Source organism: Pongo pygmaeus, chromosome 2, assembly GCF_028885625.2.
Source record: "Pongo pygmaeus isolate AG05252 chromosome 2, NHGRI_mPonPyg2-v2.0_pri, whole genome shotgun sequence".
Taxonomy (NCBI): domain Eukaryota; kingdom Metazoa; phylum Chordata; class Mammalia; order Primates; family Hominidae; genus Pongo; species Pongo pygmaeus.
In genome coordinates, this window is record NC_085930.1 from 116,708,615 (window position 1) to 116,734,702 (window position 26,088).

Consider the following 26,088-nt stretch of genomic DNA (forward strand, 5'->3'; position numbering starts at 1 on the left):
GCATCATTTCTTCTTTGTTCACTACCATACCCCTACCATATAGCACAATACCCAGGAAATAGCAGACACTCAATAGCAGCCGAATGGCTGGTGGAAGCTTTTTATGCAGTAATGTGTGGAATGAGTGTCTTCAACGGAGGGTACGGCTTGTGGCACTGCCCATACACACTGAACCAGCAAACTCTTTTTTCCCAAAATGCCTCATGAGGCTAGTGTTCTGAAAGCCTGCTTTGGGAAATGCTGCTATAGACGATTTCTAATCTTGTACAGTCCCTAAGATTTCACAACAACTAATTCTGATCTTAAAATCTAGTTACAGAAGCTCTGAAAAGTTACACTGTAAACAGAGCTCTCCCTTCGCTCTAGGAGCAGTTTTAAAAAATTAATTCATTAACAATTAGAAAGCAAATAGCGGCTGGGCACGGTGGCTCATGCCTGTAATCCCAGCACTTTGGGAGGCCGAGATGGGTGGATCACGAGGTCAGGAGATCGAGATCATCCTGGCTAACACGGTGAAACCCCGTCTCTACTAAAAAATACAAAAAATTAGCTGGGTGTGGTGACAGGCGCCTGTAGTCCCAGCTACTCGGGAGGCTGAGGCAGGAGAATGGCGTGAACCCCGGAGACGGAGCTTGCAGTGAGCCAAGTTTGAGCCACTGCACCCCAGCCTGGGCTACAGAGTGAGACTCTGTCTCAAAAAAAAAAAGAAAAGAAAAGAAAATAGTAAATTAAAAGCAAACTAATTGTTCCTCAGTCAGTTTAGCTCAAAGAATAAATAATCTGCCCTTCAAAGTAGAAACTGGGCTCTGGAATGACTGCTGCTGCTTTTCAGATTTCTGGGAAAAGTGAAGTCAGGAGCTGTCTCATCCATATACCTCCCATATATGGAAGGGTCTCAGTATTTTTCCTCATATTATGACATAGGCACTTTGGGCTTTATAAAGTCCTGAGACCTCTAGGAATCTATGATGGAAATGGTGATTTTTACATGCAGAGGGGAGCAACTATGAGGAATCCATAATGCAAGCACTTTTCCCCTCTTATGCTTTTCTTGATAATGAAGATTTAGTGACACGAATCCAGTTTTTAAGGGCAGGAAATATCTTATTTGACTTTATATCTCTAACTTCTAGCACAAAGCCTGGAATATGAGAGGCAATTAATAAATGTTGAATGATAAATAAGTGAAATCCTAAAGTGATGATAATGGAAATACAAGGAAAAGAAGGAGCATTGGAAGATAAAATAATTCTACTACACTATAAATATTTTCAAGACTAAGACCTTGAAAGAACACATGATTCACGCCACAGCATCTAGGAGATTACATATACCCAGAAAGTGTTAATTACATGAAATAAGAACTCCATTAACAAATGTGAAGCATAAAACAAGCCTGTGTATTTGACTAAAGCAAACTCTTAATGCAGGTACTATCTTGAAAGGTTCCAAAATAATGTGATAGAATGATAAACCAAGGTAATAAATGTAAAAGATTTTTTTATATAGGTTATCGACATACCGACTAACAGCATTTCCAAAGATGGAGCGAATATTGTCCACGGTTGAGGCATTGGGTAGTGTCCTAACATCGGCTACTGTCTCTCCTTGCTGATAAACAAACAGCAGAAGACACAAGGATTTATTGCCTCACGGTTGAGACCGAAACATCATAACCTTATCTCCACCAGCAAACTATTAAAAATCCCCTTTTTTCTTTTCATAAAACAAAACCATCCCCCATAAACCAAGAACTTACTTTTTTAACTGTGAAACTAATGCCTGCATTGTGTATTGAATACCTAGAAAAGAAAAACAAAAGAGTAAGAAAACAGTTGCCAAAAACACACACTAGATGTCAGAGCCCCCTTTTAGTTAAATAAATTAGTGGAGTTGAGTAATCTAAACAAACGTGCATATAAAGAAAAATATCTCCATACAGCCTATTAATATTTTACCCACAGAAAAATAAACCAGCAGAAACTTCATGGAGATAAAAATGCTAAAGGTGACTGAATCAAAACACAGACTCCTCTCTACTTTTATAGGTTGCTGATACAATCAAGGATATCATGCCACTATCTCTTTTTTATTTATTTTTATTTATTTTTGAGACAGAGTTTCACTCTTGTTGCCCAGGCTGGAGTGCAATGGCACGATCTCAGCTCACTGCAACCTCCGCCTCCTGGACTCAAGCGATTCTCCTGCCTCAACCTCCTGCGTAGCTGGGATTATAGGCGCCTGCCAGCAGGCCCAGCTAATTTTTTTTGTATTTTTAGTAGAGATGCCGTTTCGCCATGTTGGCCAGGCTGGTCTCGAACTCCTGATCTCAGGTGATCCACCCCCCTCGACCTCCCAAAGTGCTGGGATTACAGGCGTGAGCCACCACATTTGGCCCACAATCTCTTCACTTTCAGTTTTATTTTCAGAGTGTCCCAAAGGTCTGGTTTGCCTCAAGGACATCTTGAGAAGCTAGCTCCAACAACCCCTGCTTTTATTCTCTCTCAGAGCCCTCAACATGCCCTCCTTCTCACTGGCTTCTTCCTGCCCCTGAGTCTTATTCTAGCATCTCCCAACCTTTTCTTGGTTGGCGGTTATTTCTCTTTTCTCTAAAGAGCTCGTGAACCGAAGGATTGTGTCTAGCAAAATGCATTTATTAAGTAACAATATTTCACTTTACCACACCTAGAACCAAAACAGCCAACTAGAACTCCTTTATTTTTAGGAGGTAATGAATATTCTGACACTGATTTATAAAATTCCAAGAAAAAGGCTGGGCGCGGTGGCTCACGCCTGTAATCCCAGCACTTTGAGAGGCCGAGGTGGGCGGATCACCTGAGGTCAGGAGTTCGAGACCAGCCTGGCGAACATGGTGAAACCCTGTCTCTACTAAAAATACAAAAAAAAAAAAAAAAAATTAGCCGGGTGTGGTAGAATGTGCCTGTAATCCCAGCTACTCAGGAGGCTGAGGTAGGAGAATTGCTTCAACCTGGGAGATGGAGGTTGTGGTGAGCTGAGATCGCACCACTGCACTCCACCCTGGGTGACACAGCAAGACTCCATCTCCAAAAAAAAAAAAAAGTATAAAATTCCAAGAAAAAGCAAAGAAACTTGATGTATAAACCTGTCATTTTATTAAGGTGAAATGTTTGACTCACTTTAGATTTTTTTTAGAAATACTGAGAAATGGGCCAGGCGTGCTGGCTCATGCCTGTAATCCCAGCACTTGGGAGGCCAAGGCGGGAGGATCATCTGAGGTCGGGAGTTTGAGACCAGCCTGACCAACATGGAGAAACCCCATCTCTACTAAACACACAAAATTAGCCGGGCATGGTGGCATATGCCTGTAATCCCAGCTACTCGAGAAGGCTGAGGCAGGCAAATTGCTTGAACCTGGGAAGCAGAGGTTGCAGTGAGCCGAGATCACGCCATTGTATTCCAGCCTGGGCAACAAGAGCGAAACTCTGCCTCAAAAAAAAAAAAAAAAAAGAAATACTGAAAAATGGCCAGGCATGGTGGCTCACGCCTGTAATCCCAGCACTTTAGGAGGCCGAGGCGGGCGGATCACCTGAGGTCAGGAGTTCAAGACCAGCCAGACCAAAATGATTAAACCCCCTCTCTACTAAAAAAAAAAAAAAAAAAAATTGTCGGGCATGGTGGCACGTGCCTGTAATCCCAGCTACTCGGGAGGCTGAGACAGGAGAATCACTTGAACCCAGGAGGCAGAGGTTGCAGTGAGCTGAGATCGCACCATTGCACACCAGCCTGGGCAACAAGAGCAAAATTCCGTTTAAAAAAATAAATAAATAAAAAAATAAAATAAATATATATATATATATAGAAAAATAGTTAACATATCCCTATCATAATCAATGATATGTGGGTTCGAAAAGCCTATACTGAAGCCATCTGTACCATCTGTACCAGCAGAGTAAGTCTATCGTGGATATAATGTTGTTTTCATCTGTCCTGAATCCCTTCTCGTCCTCCTGGTAACAGCCTCTCATCTTCCTTTGGGAAACTACCTCTATTCCATTCTACTTGATATGCACCCTTAGTAAGACTGCCAATCAAGAAATCTTCTCCCTACAGATATGGGCACACGATCATCGAATGCACTCTGTTAGGAAACTGACTCTAGAGCAAAGTCAGGAAAAGAATGAAAACAACTGGAGTACAGTAATGATGTTAAGTCCCAGAGGCACCCTGGTTCTTATTCTCTCCAAGGGGCAGCTGCACACACTTCATGTGGTAACTCCTAGCCTTCCACTAAATTTCTTTTTAGCTCAAGTTGGCTAGAGTCACTTTGTTTTGTCTGCCATCAAAGAGCTCTCATTGATCTAAAGACCAACTGCTCTTTCCTGGGGAGATGAGAGAAAGTGCAAAATTGGTGGCTAAACCTTGACCAGAAACTATCTGTAAGCTAGTTTTACTTTTCACCATCTAGCTCAGCAACTGTTCAATGTATGAGCACTAGAACACATTACTTTGATGACAAATCTCAGAGACCCACTCCCAGATTTTGGACTGTACCTGCCAACAACTTCCAAAATTTTCCCATATTCTTCATTTGGATTTTTTAAAGCTTTTCTCCTCGTGGCTATGTTGTAAAAAAGGTCCTCCACCTGAACAGAAGATCGATTTTTCTTGTAAATTCATAGAAGTACTTGAAAATAAAACCCAAGATGTCCTAGCAAAAGCTAGGTCTTAAGATAGTGAATCCAATTATATTTACCAACAGCACAGTTCTAAGCACTGACCGGGGCCAGGGATAAGACAGCATTAACAGAAGAATTAAAGGACATTTTTCCTGCCTCCCACATTCATTCACTGATTTCTCAACTATGCACAGGGGGCTAGCTTTGTGTCAGAGTCTTTGCTTTGTACAGAAAATATGAAGACAAAGCATGATCCTGCTCAGGAGAGTACATGATTTAGTGGGACACACATGTAAACTGACAAGTATAGTATCACATGGCATTCAAAGATATTTTTCAGGCCGGGTGCAGTGGCTCACATCTGTAATCCCAGAACTTTGGGAGGCCAAGGTGAGCGGGTCACCTGAGGTCAGGATTTCGAGACCAGCCTGGCCAACATGGTGAAACCCTGTCTCTACTAAAAATACAAAAATTAGCCGGGCATGGTGACGCATGCCTGTAATCCCAGGTACTCAAGAGGCTGAGGCAGGACAACTGCTTGAACTCAGGAGGCAGTGATTGCAGTGAGCTGAGATCACGCCACCGCACTTCAGCCTGGGCAACAGAGTGAGACTTCGTCTCAAAAAAAAAAAAAAAGGTATTTTTCAAACTAGTAATAATCACAAAATTTCTTAGATCATTTGAAGTTCTTGGAAATCACATGGTGGTCACTGTGGTACAAGATCTCTCCTTTTTTTTTTTTTTTTTTGAGACCCTGTTTCACTCTTGCTCCCCAGGCTGGAATGCAGTGGCACGATCTCAACTCACCACAACCTCTGCCTCCCGGGTTCAAGCAATTCTCCTGCCTCAGCCTTCCTGAGTAGCTGGGATTACAGGCATGCGCCACCACGCCTGGCTAATTTTGTATTTTTAGTAGAGATGGGGTTTCTCCATGTTGGTCAGGCTGGTCTCAAACTCCCGACCTCAGATGATCCGCCCTCCTTGGCGTCCCAAAGTGCTGAGATTACAGGTGTGAGCCACCGCACCCAGCCCAAGATCTCTCTTAACATGAATTGCAAAACACACATTCTTTTCTGCCTCCTGCCTGGCTTGTCACATCCAGGATTAGGCAGGTTACAGTGGACTTCAAGAAGATGTGCTCTAGGTGGGACTTGGAGTGGAGGGGCGGGATGGATAACATGACAGCGGGGTGCTTTGTGGAATCATAGAAAGGAAAGAGACCAACTTGAGGCACTATACATAGGCAGCATGATGGACTTTCTCCCAGCTAATGATACAGTCATATGTCTCATCAGACACCCTTTAAGTCAAGAGGGCAAGTATTCTTTGCTTCATTTGATAGATGAGAAAACTGGGGTTAAGGGATGTTAAGTGACTTGCCTCTGGACATACAACCATTGAGTGACAAGGCTGGGCTCTAACCCATGCCTTCTGGGGTCAAGCTTAATCTTCTTTCAATGCCAACTACCCTGCCATTGATTTTTGCCATCCCAATAAAGAATCTCCTAGCCCTTAAAAAAGACAAGGACGTGGCAGGCTGCCATGCCATAAAAGCCAATAGTCATTTATCTTGCTTAGAGGATATCTTGGGACCTCCATTAACTAGTGCAAATTCATTTTATTATTACCCTGAAAACTCAGAAGCAATTTTATTTTTTATTCCAATATTTATACAAACAAAGCTTCAACAATTTACTCTCCCATGTACCATTCTTACCGTGATCTGGGTCCCTTGATTGCCAGCACATGGTTTAGGAGGAGCTTTCAGTTTTCCATCTGAGTAACTTGCTCTAATGAGAAAATATAGCAAATTAATATCCAGTAGAGAGAGAGATACTAATCCCAAGGGGAAAAGAGAAAATCATACCAACAATAGATTAAAATATAGCCATATTATATATTATCTGACTTATTTATCATTTTCCTGTTTATTTCTCCACTACTTCCATAATCATTTGAATTGGATTTTTTTTTTTTGAGACGGAGTTTTGCTCTTGTTTCCCAGGCTGGAGAGCAATGGCACAATCTCAGCTCACTACAACCTCCACCTACCAGGTTCAAGCGATTCTCCTGCCTCAGCCTCTCAAGTAGCTGAGATTACAGGTGCCCACCACCACACCCGGCTAATTTTGTATTTTTAGTAGAAACGGAGTTTCACCATGTTGGTCAGGCTGGTCTCGAACTCCTGGATACGCCTGCTTCAGCCTCCCAAAGTGCTGGGATTACAGGCATGAGCCACCATACCCGGTCCTTGAATTGGATTTGAAAAAATATCTGTTCTTCCAGCAAATGTTGCTATTTACTTGCTAAGTTCTGAGCTACCAAACAATGGTTTTGCCACTGCCTAAGTTAACAGTAAAATTTTTCAGTAATTCTGCAATTATTTATTGAGGAACTACCATGTGTCAGGTCTGTGGAAGCCCTGGTAATAAAGAAAGGTCTTGGGGCTGGGCACAGTGGCTCATGCCTGTAATCCCAGCACTTTGGGAGGCCGAGGTGGGTGGATCATGAGGTCAGGAGATCGAGACCATCCTGGCTAACATGGCGAAACCCCATCTCTACTAAAAATACAAAAAATTAGCTGGGCGTTGTGGCGGGCACCTGTAGTCCCAGCTACTTGGGAGGCTGAGGCAGGAGAATGGCGTGAACCTGGGAGGTGGAGCTTGCAGTGAGCTGAGATCGCGCACTGCACTCCAGCCTGGGCGACAGAGCAAGACTCTGTCTCAAAAAAAAAAAAAAAGAAAATTAAATTAATAAAAAAAAAGAATGCTCTTGATCTAGTGATAGGTAGACTTTTTACCTAACTGTAGAACAATATGCTAAGTGATCTAGAGAAGGGTCCATTCAGCCTGAGGTGGGAGTGAGAGTGGGTAAAAGCATCCCAGAGAGATGGCAATTCATCTGTTCTTTAGAGAGGAATAGTTTCAGGTGGAGACAGCAGGAAAGACCATCCAGGAAGGCAAAAACAAAAATGAAAGCATAGAAGCTTTAGAATACATGGCAGCTGGGAACAGGTAGAGAGAAGGGGCTAGAAAGGCAGACTGAGAGCACATTGGCAGGGGCTGGTTGCCAAGATAATGACTCTATTTCATCCTGCTATGGAAGGGGAGCCATTTTAGTATGCAGCGGCATACCACAATCTAGGCTATCTAGGAAGGCATTAACTCACAACTCTCTCTTCAGTTAGTGACAGGGGATTCTAATAGTATCAGCCCATCTAGATCTAGGGCAATCAGAATTCACACAGAGTCAAACGCCCTTAGCATTAATGTTGTGTAATCTGAAATCTCCACCTTCCATTACTTCACACATTTATCTGTTGAGGAAGACTGAGAAACAGACAGAACTAACCTTTGTTGAAGATATTTTCCCTTATTTATTTATTTATTTATTTTAAGGTTGGAGTACAGTGGTATAATCACAGCTCACTGCAGCCTCAAACTGCTGGGCTCAAGCAATCTTCCCGCCTCCGGAGTAGCTAAGACTACAGATGTGCATCACCATACCCAACTAATTTTTTTAAAATTTTCTGTAGAGACAGGGTCTTGCTCTGTTTCCCAGGCTGGTCTCAAACTCCTGACTTCAAGCAATCCTCCCACTTCAGCCTCCCGAACTCACAGGCAAAGCCACTATACCTAGTCTATTTTCCCTTTTAATCTACAAACAATCTGTGTGATTTTTAAAAATTATCTTTTTTTTTGGCATGAATTAGGTATTCCTACCAATCTTCAACTAGTGAATGGCCAGTGCTTATAAAAACAAAGGTGCAATTTTGTTATCCTGAATCCCACTTTTGTTCTGTTCCAAGGCCATTCATCAGCTTCTGAAAACTGTGCCAGCATAACAGATAGCCAGCAGCTACTTGTGGGAAGGCAAACTAGCACAGGTATACACAGGTGGTGGGAGCTGGTGGCTCAGGAGCCAGCTAAGGAAACATGAACCTTTAGCATCCCAGCCACAGCCCTCTCATCGGTCCAAAGCAATACCGCAACTGAAGGGCAAAGGGGCAGAAATTACATCAGCAGCTACCATTTACTTAGAATACCTATGTGTAACAGACACCTTGCTAGGCACTTGTAATATGTTAAATCATATCTTTTAAGAATCCATGAAGTAAGAGTATTACCTAATAATCATCCTTGAGGATTATCAATTTATCAATAAGGAGAAAAGAAAACATACTCAAGATCTCTGCCAAAAAAGATAACACTGGTGTTGAGACAGGATTACTCTGAGATCTAGGCAAAAAATACATTTCAGGATGAATATATATGAGTAAAAGAAGTCAGCACTATACCTGTACGCACACTTTCCATCAGCTGTTTTCGTTGTAATAGTAACATGAGCCACATGGCTTATGCTGGCCAAAGCCTAAGGAAGAAAAGAAAATAGACTGAAAGAAAAACTCACTGCTGGGTCACCCACTGTCACCTCACCAAAGGGAAAGGTTATCTGAACTGCCCCTTCCATTTTGTATTAATATGTGGCAACGATGAGCACTTTGCTCACTTGCTTTGATGACATGTTGAAAAAGAAATGATGAAACAATCTGTAGCATAATTACTAGAACAAGTGAAAAATACATATTAAAAAGTCCAAAACACACCAAAACATTAATGTGTTAATAAGCAATTGTGTTGAGGTGGTAGAACTATAGGCATGTTTAATAATATTCTCAATGAAGTATCTTCTAGTAATTTTTAAAACTTGCCTTCAGAAATGGGTAAAGGAATCACTCCAAATAGATAGTGTTTTTTATTGTTAATCAAAGCTGCTTTATATAAGCAATTATTCATTTAGAAATGTAAATTTGAAATTATGCAATTAAGACAAAACAAATTTTAAAAACCCATGACCATTTTTCCCCTTTATAACCAAGATTGGTTTCTCAGACCTTTGGAATCTGTATCTTTTTTCACAAGAAGAATACTACAGTATGTAAAGGTGTAACTCAGGAACTGTGCTATGATGGGGTCTGTGTGACAGCATCTCAGTAGACAGTAAATACAGCTGTGGCAAGTTCAGTTCATTGAAAGGCACATGGGTCAGGCTCAGAAATCACCAGGTCCTAGCTAGATTTCCCTGGTTTATGTAATTGAGCTAATTTGCATCATTAAAAAATATAAGGCCGGGCGGGGTGGCTCACGCCTGTAATCCCAGCACTTTGGGAGGCGTAGGTGAGTGGATCACCTGAGGTCAGGAGTTCAAGAACAGCCTGGCCAACATGGTGAAACACCATCTCTACTAAAAATACAAAAATTTGCTAGCTGTGGTGGCATGTGCCTGTAATCCGAGCTACTCGGGAGGCTGAGGCAGGAGAATCACTTGAACCTCGGAGGCGGAGGTTGCAGTGAGTGAGACTGTGCCACTACACTCTAGCCTGGGCAACAGAGTGAGACTCCGTCTCAAAAAAAGAAAAAAAAAAGAAGTAAATGATTTTGAGACCTGTATAAGGAAAGACATGAAAATGCGAAGTAGAACACAACATCACACCAGGAAGATAGAGTGCCACTACACATGGCACAGCAGATGGTCCTGCTGCTTCAGAGGCCTCTTCCCCAGCAGTGGAGCCAAGCGGACAGGGGCACAGACTCTGGAGTCAAACTGCCTAGTTTCTAATCCCCACTTTGCCATTTTCTAACTGCGTCCGCTGGCCATGTTTCCCTCATGTAAAACTGGGTAACAGCAGAACCTCTGTAGAGTTACTGTCAGGAGTCAGAGTTAATATAAAATATACAAAGTGCTGAGAACCATGGCTGGTACACAGAAATCCCTCAATAAATCTTCCCTGTATAATTACAGTGAAATAATAGCCACAAAGATAACCTACAGCTAGGCGAAGACTCCAGGGGGCCATGGGCTTGGAAAATGACCCAGGGAGCTGCAAGGCCAAAATGAAACTGCCTTCCTAGAGTTGGATCTAAGGTATCCTTAAAATCAGGAGCCGTCTCAGTGTAAACCAAGTCTTGGAAATGTCCCTTCTTGGAATAATCTAGCGGTCACTATGAGCAAGACGATACATGAGACCAACCTAGTTTGGTGTAAATTGATCTAAATTGCAGAGAGTGAATCACAGCTGCTTTTTACTTTTTAAAAATTAAAGTAATACATGTATATGATAAAAAAATTCAAACTACTGAAAGGCCAAAAATGAAAAGTAACAGCCTCTTTGACTGCCCAACCCCATCTTCACTTTCATTCCCTTAAAATAACTACTGTAAAGTAGTTTCTCTGGTCCCCTGGAACCTCCATAGAGGAATACAGCCCTGCCAAAACCTTGATTTTAGCCTAATGAGGCCTAGTAAGACCCGTAATCTTCTGATTTCCAGAACTGTAGAAGAATTAATTTGTATTGTTTAATGCCACCAAGTTTCTGGAAATTTTTTGACAGCAACAGGAAACTAATACAGTTTTTAAAATATGTATTCTTTTACCAAGGAATGTTATTTCTATAAATTTATCCTAAGGAAATAATTAAACAAAACACAGTGTACCTATAAGAATACTCATCAGGACCTTAAACAAGGCCAGACATGGTGGCTCATGCCTGTAACCCCAGCACTTTGCAAGGCCAAGGCGGGCAGATCACTCAAGGTCAGGAGTTCAAGACCAGCCTGGCCAACATGGCCAAACTCTGTCTCTACTAAAAATACAAAAATTAGCTGGGCATGGTGGTGCACGCCTGTAATCACAGCTATTCAGGAGGCTGAGGCAGGAGAATAGCTTGAACCCAGAAGGCAGAGGTTGCAGTGAGCTGAGATCATGTCACTGCAGTCCAGTCTGAATAACAGAGCAAGACTGTCTCAAAAAAAAAACAAAAAACAAAAAACAGAACGTTAAACAGGAAAAAATGGCAAAGAGCATAAATGTTCAACAGGAAACCATTTAAACAAACTACAGTACATACATGTAGCCATTAAAACCTAGATAGGCCTATATTTACCGGGTAGAAAGATATCCATTGGAAGTGAGTCACAAAATATAAGATCCTATTTTATCCTTTTGTATTTTAATCTGTTTTCTAAATCATATACTCCTATATGTCATATAATTTTACCCACAAATATTTTAGTATGTATCTTAAAAGGTAAGGACTCAAAAAAAAAAAACCCATGACAATATTCTTATACCAAGATAATTCATAATTTCTCCTTAATGCCATCAAATAGTCAACCTGTATTCAAACATTTGTCTCAAAAAAAAATTTTTTATAGTTTGCTACATCAGGATTTAGGTAAGATCTATACATTGGACCTGGTTCATATGCCCCTTAAATGTCTTTTAATCTATAGGTTCTTTACTCCTTTCTCTATTCTTTTTTCCCTGCTGTCTATCTTTTGAAGGGAACAAGTCTTTTTTCAGGTAGTCTCCCAATCTCAGTATCATTTACCATGCTTCCTTGTTTCCTATATTTTTCACATATTGGTACTTAGATCTAAGTAATGATCAGATTCACATTTTATTTTTTGACAAGAAAACTTCATAGGTGGTATTGGGTACTTCCATCAAGAGACATATAATATCAGAGGTCTCTGCAGGTAAAATAGTTTATTTATGAACAATTCTCAGTCTTAGAAAGTTAAAGTTCATTAAGTTTGTTCAGATTTGCATACATTTAACAAGTAAAAGGTACCAAACCTTATTTACCTATATTGAGAAATACATACTAACAAATGACAGACAATGTCTTCACAGGAGGATATTTTACACATTTCTTAAATCTTTAGCTTACCTCACCTCGAAAGCCATAGGTAGAAATACTGGCTAAATCCTCAAAGGACTGCAGTTTACTAGTAGTGAACCTTTCACATACAATATCCAGATCTTCTTTCTGTTAGATACCAAAAAGATGAGTAAATAATTATGTTACTCATTTTTCCAAATCTCTTTGAATTCCCATTTTCTTGATTTAATCCAGGAAAAAAAATCCTCTTAGAAGAGTTTTTTTGTCTTTTTTTGTTTTTTTTTTTTTTTTGAGACAGAGTCTTGCTCTGTCACCCAGGCTGAAGTGCAGTGGCGAGATCTCAGCTCACTGCAACCTCCGCCTCCCGGGTTCAAGCAATTCTCATGTCTCAGCCTCCCGAGTGGCTGGGATTACAGGTATGCGCCACCATGCTCGGTTAATTTTTTCTTGTATTTTTAGTAGAGATGGGGCTTCACCATGCTGGCCATACTGGTCTTGAACTCCTGATCTCAAATGATCTGGCTGCCTTGACCTCCCAAAGCACTGGGATTACAGGCGTGAACTACCACACCTGGCCTTAATTTCTCATATTTTTAGTAGAGATGAGGTTTCACCATGTTGCCCAAGCTGGTCTCAAACACATGAGCTCAAGTGATTCACTCACCTCAGCCTCCCGAAGTGCTGGGACTACAGGTGTGAGCCACCATGCCCAGCCTGAGAAGAGCTTTAAAATTAGCAGTAACTTCCTTGTTTGGAATCCAGAATACTACACTGTCCTGGTGTTCCTCCTTTCTTACTAGGTGGCTCCTTCTCAGTCACTGCTGTTTCTGCCTCATGTCCTCACTTCTTGACATCAGAGTCACCCAAGACTCCTTCCTTGGACCTCTTCTGTATCTACACATACTGTTGATTATCTCATTCAGCCTCAGGGCTTTTTGTTGTTTGTTTAATTGACAAGCTTCTTTATTAAATATCTCCAAGGCTGGGCGCAGTGGCTCACACCTATAATCCCAGCACTTTGGGAGGCTGAGACAGGAGGACTGCTTGAGGTCAGGAGTTCAAGACCAGCCTTGGCAACAAAGCAAGGCCCTATTTCTACAAAAATAAAAATAGTCAGGCATGGTGGTGTGTACCTACAGTTACTACTTCAGCTGGCTGAGATGAGAGAACTGCTTGAGCCCAGGAGTTCAAGGTTACAATGAGCTATGCTTACACTACTGCACTCCAGTGTGGGCGACAGAGTGAGACCTTGCCTCTAAAAAAGGGAAAAAAAAATTCTAATTTTTCAATGAACTCAAACAGATTTACAAGAAAAAAACAAACAACCCCATCAAAAAGTGAGTGAAGGATATGAACAGACACTTCTCAAAAGAAGACATTTGTGCAGCCAAACAACACATGAAAAAATGCTCATCATCACTGGCCATCAGAGAAATGCAAATCAAAACCACAATGAGATACCATCTCACACCAGTTAGAATGGCGATCATTAAAAAGTCAGGAAACAACAGGTGCTGGAGAGGATGTGGAGAGATAGGAACACTTTTACACTGTTGGTGGGACTGTAAACTAGTTCAACCATTGCGGAAGTCAGTGTGGTGATTCCTCAGGGATCTAGAATTAGAAATACCATTTGACCCTGCCATCCCATTACTGGGTATATATCCAGAGGATTATAAATCATGCTGCTATAAAGACACATGCACATGTATGTTTATTGCGGCACTATTCACAATAGCAAAGACTTGGAACCAACCCAAATGTCCAACAATGATAGACTGGATTAAGAAAATGTGGCACATATACACCATGGAATACTATGCAGCCATAAAAAATGATGACTTCATGTCCTTTGTAGGGACATGGATGAAGCTGGAAACCATCATTCTCAGCAAACTATCACAAGAACAAAAAACCAAACACCGCATGTGCTCACTCGTAAGTGGGAATTGAACAATGAGAACACATGGACACAGGAAGGGGAACATCACACACTGGGGACTGTTGTGGGGTGGGGGAGGGGGGAGGGATAGCATTAGGAGATATAACTAATGCTAAATGAGTTAATGGGTGCAGCACACCAGTAAGGCACATGTATATACATGTAACTAACCTGCACATTGTGCACATGTACCCTAAAACTTAAAGTGTAATAATAATAAAATAATTAAAAAAAAAAAAAAAGGAGATATACCTAATGCTAAATGACGAGTTAATGGGTGCAGCACACCAACATGGCACATGTATACATATGTAACAAACCTGCATGTTGTGCACATGTACCCTAAAACTTAAAGTATAATAATAATAAAAATAAATTGCAGTAAAATATATGTAACAGAAAATTTTCCATCGTAACCATTTTTAAATGTACAGTTCTGTGCCATTAACTATATTCACACTGCTGTGTTAACTATCATCATGATCCATCTCCAGAATTTTTTCATCTTCCCCAAACAGAAACTCTGTACCCAATAAACAATAATTTCCATTCTCCTTGCTCCCACCGGCCCTGGGCAACCATTACTCTACCGTCTCTATGAATGTGACTACTCTAGGAACCTCATAAGAGGAATCATACAATATTTGTCCTTTAGTGACCAACTTATTTAACTTAACATGATGTCTTCAAGGTTCGTATATGTTGCAACATGTGTCAACATTTTATTTCTATTTAAGGCTGAAATTATTCCATTTTGTTTATCCATTCATCTGCTGATGGACACTTAGGTTGCTTTCACCTTTTGGCTACTGTAAATAATGCTGCCATGAATATGAGTATACAAATATCTGCTTGCGTCCCTTCTTTTTGGAATAACTCAGAAGTGGAATTACTGGATTATATAATTATGTTTAATTTTTTGAGGAATCACCACAGCATTTTCCACAGCACCCTGCACTATTTTACATTCCCACTAGCAATACACAAGAATTCCAATCTCTACATCCTTGCAAACACTTGTTTTTGTTTTTGATAGTAGCCATCCTAATAGGTGTGAAGTGCTATCTCATTGTGGTTTTCATTTATTTTCCTAATGACTAATAATGTTGAGCATCTTTTCAGGTGAGTCTCCTCAAGGCTTTTTTTTTTTTTTTTTTTTGGAGTTTCGCTCTTGTTGCCCAAGCTGGAGTGCAACAGTGCGATCTCAGCTCACCGCAACCTCCGCCTCCCGGGTTCAAGCGATTCTCCTGCCTCAGCCTCCCGAGTAGCTGGGATTACAGGCATGTGCCACCACGCCTGGCTAATTATATATTTTTAGTAGAGATGGGGTTTCTCCATGTTGGTCAAGCTGGTCTTGAACTCCCGACCTCAGGTGATCTGCCTGCCTTGGCCTCCCAAAGTGCTGGGATTACAGGTGTGAGCCACAATGCCCATCCTTCTCGTGGCTTTTAATACCACTAAAATGCAGACAACTATCAAATATTCATCCCTAAATCTCTACCCTGCACTCCAAACTCACATAAACATCCAACTAACAGGCATCTTAAATTGAACATGCCCCAAAATGAACTTCTGATCTCTCCGAAAATCTGCTTCTTTCATAGTCTTTCCCATCTTAGTAAATGGCAACTCCTTCCATTTAGCAGACCAAAACCTTGAAATCATTCCTGATTCCTCTTTCTCTCACACCCTATATCAGCAAATTCTGAGAACTTTGCCTCCATATTAACCCAGAATCTCACTGCTTCTTACATCTCTACTGCGACCAAGCAGTCTGCAGGACAGACTGCTTCTGCCCTGTCCTGCTATTTTCCACAGAGAAAGACAAAGGATTTAAAAAAAAAAACTCACCACACCACGTAACCTCTGCTTAAAACCCTCTAACAGTATCCCACCATATTCAGAAAAAAAGCTAAAGATTTTACCTTGGCCCACAAGGATTTACATGTTCTCACTCAGACCTCATCTCCTATTACTCTTTCCTTTTCAGCCTCTAGACAAACTGGCCTCCTTGATAGTCCTTTAACATGTCAGGTATGCTTCCATTTAATAGTCTTTGTGTATATTGTTCTGTATGCCAAGAATACCTTTAAATAGCCTCACAACTTGCTCCTTGACTTCCACCGGTCTCTCAAATATCACATCCACATTGAAACCTTTCTGAACTACTCAATTTAATTGCATCCTTTCTGGCTTGCACACCCCTATCTTCCACCCTGCTTTAGTTCTCTCCACAGCACTTAATGCTATACGATATAATATTTATTATACCCATTTTGTCTCCCACCACTATAATGTAAGCATCAGAAGAGAATAGATTTTAATCTATTTTATTCACTGCCACATCCCCTGAACAGTGCCCAGCAAATAATAGGTACTCAATAAATACTTATTGTTGGTGTTGAATTTTTCAGTGAAAAAATCCCATCTGCAAAAGCCTAGTTTCCAGAACAGAGAAAGGTCCTAACTCTTCCATGAAGTGCACAAACATCCTGCTACTTTGAGGTTTTACTTACCCTGATCCCAGTGCCGTTGTCTTGGATCTGAATCAATTTCAGGCCTCCCTCTTTAACAATCACTTGAATACTCGTGGATTTTGCATCTAAACTGGCAAATCAAACAGAAAATAATTTATCAGTCTGCAACTACTCTAATGTACATATTTTAATATGAGCCAAGCAATGATAACAAACTCCAAATAAATCCAACAGTGCCTCATTAATGTGGTTTTCCTTTGTCTTACAGGCTCATACACTGTATGAGTTTACATATTGTGTAAGAGAGAGGGAAGAGACGGGCAGAGCAACCATCACTTCTAATAGGACATTCAGCACTATTTCTGTTCCTCTAGGAAAGACAGCAAGTGAAGTTAAAAATAGATTTCTTTTGGCAGATGTCTCTTCTCAACTAATTTTACTTTTACCTGAACTTTATTCAGCCTCAGGTTCCTAAGTGACTCTAATAAAATGTCACTAAATAATGTCACCAAAAAATAAAATTCTGAATGATTTTCTCCACTATTCCCTTTTATATTTACGATGGAGGAAAAAAAAAGTAATGCAGAAAGTTAATAAATCTTTAGGAAGTCAATAAATTTTCTAGCCAGGCGCAGTGGCTCACACCCATAATCCCAGCACTTTGGGAGGCCAAGGTGGGTGGATCACCTGAGGTCAGGAGTTTGAGACCAGCCTGACCAACATGGAGAAACCACATTTGTACTAAAAATACAAAATTAGCCAGGCATGGTGACGCATGCCTGTAATCCCAGCTACTCAGGAGGCTGAGGCAGGAGAACACTTGAACCCAGGAGGCGGAGGTTGCGGTGAGCTGAGATTGCGCCATTGCACTCCGACCCGGGCAAAAAGGGCAAAACTCCGTCTCAAAAAAAAACAAAAAAAAACCCAAAAAAAAAAAGAAGTCAATAAATTTTTTGTGCTTTCAAAGAGTAGCCTACAAGCACAGACCAACTGCTAGAGAAAACAAATTTTCTAGCAGGGGCTGCATGAGAAAGAGTTATCTATTCCCCACACAGACAATTCTTTATTCAGAAATAAGATAATAGGCTGGGCACGGGGGCTCACGCCTGTAATCCCAACACTTTGGGAGGCTGAGGTGGGTGGATCACCTGAGGTCAGGAGTTCAAGACCAGCCTGGCCAACATGGCGAAATCCTGTCTCTACTAAAAATAAAAAAATTAGCCGGGTGTGGTCATGCACACCTGTACTCCCAGCTACTTGGGAGGCTGAGGCAGGAAGATCGCTTGAAACCAGGAGGCAGAGGTTGCCCTGAGCCAAGATCACGCCACTGCATTTCAGCCTGGGCAACAGAGTAAGACTTCATCTTAAAAAAAAAAAAGAAAGAAGACAATAGGTTACTTAAATATTATAGACATTTCTCATGAGCCCCTGTATTGAAGTTGTATTAGTCATCTCAACGTATATATTAAAAAGAGTATAACTGGACTCCATATAAAAATCTCCACTTGAGCCGGGCGCAGTGGCTCATGCTTGTAATCCCAGCACTTTGGGAGGCCAAGGCGGGCGGATCACCTGAGGTCAGGAGATCGAGACCATCCTGGCTAACATGGTGAAACCCTGTCTCTATTAAAAATACAAAAAACTGCAGGGTGCGGTGGCTCACGCCTGTAATCCCAGCACTTTGGAAGGGTGAGGCAGGCGGTTCACCTGAGGTCAGGAGTTTGACACCAGCCTGACCAACATGGAGAAATCCCATCTCTACTAAAAATACAAAATTAGCCAGGTGTGGTGGCACACGCCTATAGTCCTAGCTACTCCGGAGGCTGAGGCAGGAGAAGCTCCCTTGAACCTGTGAGGCGGAGGTTGCAGTCAGCTGAGATCCTGCCACTGCACTCCAGCCTGGGTGACAAAGTGAGACTCCGTCTCAAAAAATAAAAAATAAAAATAAAAAATCTCCACTTTAGTAATTAATTACAAGCCACCAAGCTAGTATGTTTAGTTTCGTTTTACAGTATTCTGGCACAGGACAATAATAGGCCCAGTTGTTCTGTCAATTCATTCTAACATAGTAGACACAAAAGCCAGTCTGCCATTGCTTGTTACTACTATTACAAGTGAAAAGCAGAAAACATCCCCAGGTTCCTTGCTCCTTCTTTCATCTACCTTCCAATTCTCTTCCTTTCCTTCAGTGGTCCTTTCTACCCACTGTTCTCTCAGTCCCATTGCCCTGACTAGTTTATACTTTCACAATAAATCCCTCTAGAAACCTACCACTCCAAACTGAAGCATTCTTTTTTCTATTAATGTACGGACTTCACTAACAACTGATTTTAACAAAATAATCTGACATAACGTTTAGGTGTACTTTGGGCACGTCTTTTTGGAAGTTTATAGTCTACACTCACTTTTCCTTCCACATGTTTCAAATCTCTTCCCTCCACATTTTTTGTCACAGTTATAAGCTTCAAAATCCAAGGATGACCCATAAAATCCGGTATCTTCGAAATGCGCCCTCCGAAGTAAAGGACAGGAAAACACTAAGAGGGGTCACTAATTTAACAACAGGGTAATCAGAAGTCAAGCCCAAAGTGCATCAGCCTGTCCTAAAACTACAAACGATTTGTTTTGAAAGAAACTCAAAATGAATTGTGCCTTTGGATGTGTACAGATGATTTCTGGAATGAATGAAAAGCAAGAAAATAGTAACACAGTATCCTCTGAAAAAAGGTTTTTTTCCCCATCCTAAGCTTTTATACATCTTTTAACTTTGCATGTTCTGCATACATAATTTTAAATTAAGTGGCTTCCTTACTTAGTTAACGGTACCATTAAGACAACACTAAGTATATTCCTCCACTTACACCCCAAACAACCCTTAAAAGGTCTCGAGGGAGAGCGGTAAAGAAACACACGGTTTGCGGAAAGGGAGAAGGCCTGACTGGCACGTCAGGGAACCCCGCGGCCTCCGCCGTTGTGGGCATGCGCTGTACATGCCTCTACCCGGGCAAAGAGGCGTGTCCGCGCCATTGAGCGGAGCGGCCCGTTAAGTCTTAGCCCTTAAGTGAGCCTAGCTCGACTCCCTCCGTACCAGTTCTCAATCATCTCTTTGATAGCATTAGCTGGCCGCTGGATAACTTCCCCCGCCGCGATGCGGTTCACCACTGTCTCGTCCAGCCGCCGAATAACGCCTGCCACGAACGACATTTTGGCGCCAGAGGAGCCAAGGAAACGTTTAGCTGCTCAACGGAAGTGCCTTCAGCCAATCACCTCAGTGCCTCGTGCTCACGTTCTTCCTTCAGCTGTAGCTTACGCCATCCAGCCCCACCCTTCAGCGGCAGCTATTGACTGGACAGCTTGAATGCCAGTCAAATTTCTCAACTCTGTGGGTTGCTGGGTCTCTTCGTCCCTCCCTTAAGCGGCTACTGCCCGCTACCTAGAAGGATATGCGCTTGCGCGTTAGAGATCACTGTCCGCTCTTCCTATTGGTTCGTTTTTAGGAGCTCGGGGAATACGAAATATCCAGCCAATAGGAGCAGAGATGCCGGAGCCGGGCTTGTGTGCCTCTGCTGAGGTGATCTGGCGCAGAGCGGAGGAGGTGCTTGGCGCTTCTCAGGCTCCTCCTCTCCTCTTGCGGCCTTTCCAACGTTGGCCCTGCTCTTGTGGCCTCCCGCAGAATGTGGATGACGCCCAAAAGAAGCAAGATGGAAGTCGACGAGGCTCTAGTTTTCCGGCCCGAGTGGACCCAGCGTTATTTGGTGGTGGAGCCTCCGGAGGGCGATGGGGCCCTGTGCCTGGTCTGTCGCCGCCTCATCGTAGCTACCCGCGAACGCGACGTCAGGCGCCACTACGAGGCTGAGCACGAATACTACGAGCGGTATGTGGCGGACGGCGAGCGCGCGGCCCTGGTGGAGCGTCTGCGTCAGGGCGACTTGCCCGTGGCCTCCTTCACTCCTGAAGAGAGAGCTGCTCGTGCAGGCCTCGGGCTCTGCCGCCTCTTGGCCTTGAAGGGTCGCGGCTGGGGTGAGGGGGACTTTGTATACCAGTGCATGGAGGTATTGCTGAGAGAGGTACTGCCCGAGCATGTAAGCGTCTTGCAAGGCGTTGACTTATCTCCAGAGATCACGAGGCAGAGGATCCTGAGCATTGACAGGAATCTACGCAACCAGCTTTTTAACCGAGCCAGGGACTTTAAAGCCTATTCTCTTGCCTTGGACGACCAGGCTTTTGTGGCCTATGAGAACTACCTCCTGGTCTTTATCCGCGGTGTAGGCCCTGAGTTGGAGGTGCAAGAAGATCTTCTGACCATAATCAACCTGACTCATCATTTCAGTGTTGGTGCGCTCATGTCGGCAATCCTAGAGGCCCTGCAGACAGCAGGGCTTAGCTTGCAGAGAATGGTTGGACTGACCACGACGCATACTTTGAGGATGATTGGTGAGAACTCAGGACTCGTCTCATACATGAGAGAAAAGGCCGTAAGCCCCAACTGTTGGAATGTCATTCATTATTCAGGATTTCTTCACTTGGAACTGTTGAGCTCCTATGATGTAGATGTTAATCAGATCATAAATACCATATCCGAATGGATAGTTTTGATTAAGACCAGAGGCGTTAGACGACCTGAATTTCAGACTCTACTAACTGAATCTGAATCAGAGCATGGCGAAAGGGTTAATGGACGATGTCTGAACAATTGGCTTAGGAGAGGGAAGACTTTAAAACTAATATTCTCGCTAAGAAAAGAAATGGAAGCGTTCTTGGTTTCAGTAGGGGCAACAACAGTCCACTTCTCAGACAAACAATGGCTTTGTGACTTTGGCTTCTTGGTGGACATTATGGAACACCTTCGAGAACTCAGTGAAGAATTACAAGTTAGTAAAGTCTTTGCTGCTGCTGCCTTTGACCATATTTGTACTTTCGAAGTTAAGCTGAATTTATTTCAAAGACATATTGAGGAAAAAAATCTAACAGACTTTCCTGCCCTCAGAGAAGTTGTTGATGAGCTAAAACAGCAAAATAAGGAAGATCAAAAAATATTTGATCCTGATAGGTATCAAATGGTGATCTGTCGTCTCCAAAAAGAATTTGAGAGACATTTTAAGGACCTCAGGTTCATTAAAAAGGACTTAGAACTTTTTTCAAATCCATTTAACTTTAAACCTGAATATGCACCTATTTCAGTGAGGGTGGAGCTAACAAAACTTCAGGCAAACACTAATCTTTGGAATGAATACAGAGTCAAAGACTTGGGGCAGTTTTATGCTGGATTGTCTGCTGAATCCTACCCAATTATCAAAGGGGTTGCCTGTAAGGTGGCATCCTTGTTTGATAGTAACCAAATCTGTGAAAAGGCTTTTTCATATTTGACTCGAAACCAACACACTTTGAGTCAGCCATTGACAGATGAGCATCTCCAAGCCCTGTTTCGGGTTGCCACAACTGAAATGGAGCCCGGTTGGGATGATCTTGTGAGAGAAAGAAATGAATCTAATCCATAAGGCTTTGTAGTACAAGATTGAAAAACTCAACAAGAATTTAATTCTAAAAGCAAAAATTGGTTTGAGTTTTCAAGTTTACTAATTTGGATTGTGAGAAAGTACCAAGTACCAGCCGTCCAAACTGATCACAATTAAAATTCTGACAGTTGCCTTTTTTTCATCTCAAATGGCAGCATGGGACTGAAACATGAGAATGCCACCTTTTTTAAAACTTAGTTTAGTGACAAAGTCATTGTCTTTTATGATATAGTTAATTTTAAAGAGATTTAGTATTAATGTGAGTTGAATTTGCAGTCTGTTTTTTAGGTGTTCTGAAGATATATGCCAAAAATTTCAGCTCTTTTAATGGAGTGTTAAAATTCTGATTCATATAGTCTTAAATTATCAACTCCTTAAATGTGCTTTTGAACCGATTTGCAGAAGCTCACATAGCAAGTTCGTAAGTTTCGAAAAAGGAAGACCATACATAACAGTGGAGGTGTTCTGTCTAACTATCAAAATGTTTGAGACTTTTTTTTAAACATTTCTGAGTTTGAAGGTAATATTGACAGATTTCTTCCCTCTTCCCTCCCCATCACCCACCTCAGTGATACCACATTACTGATAGAGGAAGTCATTAGAATCATTTTTAAGTTTCAGATATAGGAGACTTCCTGCAATTTGGAGATAAGACTAATTATTGGGGGTTTTCCTTGGATTTTTTTTTTTTTTAATAACTGGGGGCTATTTTATCAGCTTGCCTATTAAAGGACTATGGTAAGTATAGAATCTTAATGGTTGCCAGTTAGTAATTCTTTTTTTTTTTACTGTAGACACAAGTTTGGCCCTATCAAAAAGGATGAGGAAAAAAGATTGCACTCCAGGATTAGGAGGTGTGAGATATTTTAGCTTTTTTGTCTTATCTGCGTGGGTGTTGCTGCTTTATTTTAAGAAATCCTGCCTGAAGTAAACACTTTGTTTTAAAATGATACAGTATCAGATTTTGTTAGATGCTAGAAATGGATTTATTCTAAAATTTGGAACTGTCGTACACATTCTATATTTAAGATAGCACACAAGTAGAAATATTTAAAAGCAGTCTTGTTCACAGATTGCAGTAATTCTGTATTTCTATTAAGATAATCTGCTTTGTGCCAAAACAGTAATTTCCAAACTTCTGTTAACCATGAAAAGGCAATCTTAAAGTTCACTATGTAAAACTAATTATAAACAGGACCCAATTTATATTCATAGATCCTCTCAAGTATTATACAATTTAAAAACTCTTGTTCCAAAGTCCTGTCTTAACTATTGAAACGCCTTAACCTGTGGTTACTAATCCAGCAAATTCAAGGAACCAGGCTATAACTAAGAATTTAGATGGAATTGATGTCTGGGCAATTAAAATAAATGGCATAAGAGCCTAAAAACCAAAGTTGTGCCAGTGGCTTTCAACTAGAGGCAGTAACCTATCCTTCCAGAGGATGCTGAGAAATGTGTAGGGGCACTTTTTTGGTTGTCATATTTACTAGGGGCTTCTGTTGGCATTTAAGCCTAAAGACACTCACCCCTGCAGTGCATGGGACAGCCTGGCACAATGAAGAATTAGCCCTCCCAAAATGTAGATTATTTTATTTCAAGGGATAGGGCAGATTACCATTAGAAGCAAAATTAAAAGTGCAAGCTAGGCAAACTGACAGAATACTAGATAGGAGAGACTAATTCCAACCTTCTAAATTTGGCTGGTAAAGTGCAATAAAGGCATTGATAAGTTCTGTTAGCTCACAATAGCACTTGTAAATCAGAAATTAATAATTGAATCAGATTTAAGGGCTCTGTCCTGTTATACATATTTAAGGCAGAAAAAAAGTTATATGTCGATTAGGTACTTATCAAGAATGGTCAAGCTGAGATTTTGGTTAATAGAGTAAGCTTACATGTCTAGAAAAACAACATAGTGGAAAACTGAAAAAAAAAAAAATTTACCGGTAATTTCCCAATAGCCTTGAATATTCACGGCAGAGCTTTATTTACTTGAGAGAAAGATTAGAAGACCTGAAAGCCACTTCTGCTTTCTAACCCCAGTTCCTTAAATATTGAAATCTTGTACATTTTGTGAAATTCTAGTATGTTTTGCTTAAGGTGTTAATAAAATTAGTTTGCATCATGTAGTCATTGAGTGAGGGGGAGATATAAGCTAAGGATTTTAAATTGACCCTTAGCTATAGAGAATTTGCTATAAGCTAGTCTTGTTTGTAAAAAAAAAAGAAAAAAAAGTGTATTTTACTGTTTTCTGTATTAAGTAATTCTGTAACTGCATGGCAGTCTTTTTTTTTTTAAATAAATATAGTTGTTACTGGTCCTGTTGTAGCAGTGAATATAGTTAAAATACGTACCTTAAAAATAAAAACTCTTATGTCCTTACCAGTTACTGCCCTATAGCTCATTCCTACTAGTTTTCTTGACAAATTTGTATTCTCAGTGTCCCGTATTGCCACTCAAATTGCTCTACTATGCTAAGTCCTTGTTAATAGTCTTACCTTCCTTGAAACACTTGAACACTTGATTACTTTAGCTTTGAGGAGATACCATCTCTAGGTGTGCTTTCTTAGTCTTTGCAGGCACCTCTTCCCTTCAATATCTGTTCTTCGTATTTTTAAAAAAATTTGTTTTAGACTGCCTTGTTCTGTGTCATCTCGCTAGCTGATCTCATTTCCTTCCATGGTTTCCTTACCATTTGTATGCAAATGACTGTCAGATTCATATCTCCTTTCTAGATCTTCCCTAATTGATGTATCTAATTGCTAACAAATCCTCTTTGCTGTCTCAGGCACTACATGTCATTGATCTTGCCCCCAATCCTGCTCCTCTCATGTTTCCTCTTTCACTAAATGGCATTACCACTACCAACCATTCATTTGTCCTTTTTCCCAATTCTCCAATTCTACCATTTTAATTCAGGCCATCAACCTACCTAAATTATAGCAACAGCCTCCTTATTAGTCTCCCTGTTTTTTATTTTTATTCCTTTCTACACTACAACCAAATTGCTCCAAAAGACTTACTGATCATGTCACTGCACTGCTTTCACCATTGCTCTTAGGGTACAATACAAATTTATCTTCATCTTTAAGGTCTCAGTATGCCACTTCATCTAGGAAACCTTCATTGATGCCCTCTAGATTAGGTGCCCTTACTATCCATTTCCTATACACCCTGTTCTTTCCCAGACTTACACTTGGCACACTTTATTGTTACTGCTTATTGATCACTGCTAGACTGTAAGCTTTGTAAGGGCAGGGACCATGTAAGCCTTGCTCACTGTTATATCTCTAGTGCTTAGCATAATGCCTGGCATTTCAATAAATGTTTGGACAAACGAATATTTGTGTAGTGTTTTACAATTTTTGAAGCTCTTTCACAGTCTTATTTGACCTTCACAGTCATTCTGCCTTAGACTGTCCATTGGGTAACTTTTATCCACATATTACTAATTGAAAAATGAAGATAAGTTCTTTGTAACTAGGGACCTCATTGTTGTGTTCCCAGAATTTAGTGTAGTGCTTAGCATGTGACTCAAGTATGTATTATGTGACTGTTAAACAAATTGCGGTTTTCTGTGTTGTATGAAAGGAGAGAAGGTTAACAAATTGCGGTTTTCCCTGGTAAACACAGTAAGTAGTAAACTCAGGATTCAAAACCAGATATACACACCAAATCCACTATGTAATATTAAGTTTGCATATCCATGTATAGAATCTTATTTTATTTTTTTGCCCTTTGTGGACAGTGTCTTTTATATATATATATATATATATTTTTTTTAATTTCCATAGGAACCTACATATAG

General features: G+C 41.0%; 2 protein-coding genes across 5 annotated transcripts in view; one reads left to right on the forward strand and one right to left on the reverse strand.

Moving 5' to 3' along the window:
- Positions 1-20,196, reverse strand: part of MLH1 (mutL homolog 1) — a 57,992-nt gene extending 37,796 nt beyond the window's left edge. For 2 of the 4 annotated variants that reach the window (XM_054481138.2, XM_063662044.1), the window contains exons 1-8: positions 19,850-20,196; positions 16,801-16,891; positions 12,391-12,489; positions 8,956-9,029; positions 6,376-6,448; positions 4,534-4,625; positions 1,760-1,802; positions 1,523-1,611 (exon numbers count right to left, since the gene is read on the reverse strand). In XM_054481138.2, the coding sequence (XP_054337113.1) occupies positions 1,523-1,611; positions 1,760-1,802; positions 4,534-4,625; positions 6,376-6,448; positions 8,956-9,029; positions 12,391-12,489; positions 16,801-16,891; positions 19,850-19,965 (677 nt within the window). In that variant the 5' untranslated portion in view covers positions 19,966-20,196. Of the gene's footprint in view, positions 1-1,522; positions 1,612-1,759; positions 1,803-4,533; positions 4,626-6,375; positions 6,449-8,955; positions 9,030-12,390; positions 12,490-16,800; positions 16,892-19,573; positions 19,732-19,849 lie in introns of those variants that run through there. The other 2 variants (XM_054481140.2, XM_063662045.1) reach the window with 2 other exon arrangements.
- Positions 20,197-20,435: 239 nt separating this feature from the next.
- Positions 20,436-25,621, forward strand: EPM2AIP1 (EPM2A interacting protein 1). Its single transcript, XM_054481178.1, has one exon. The coding sequence runs from the start codon at positions 20,436-20,438 to the stop codon at positions 22,257-22,259; it is 1,824 nt and encodes a 607-aa protein (XP_054337153.1). The 3' UTR covers positions 22,260-25,621.
- Positions 25,622-26,088: the final 467 nt, after the last annotated feature.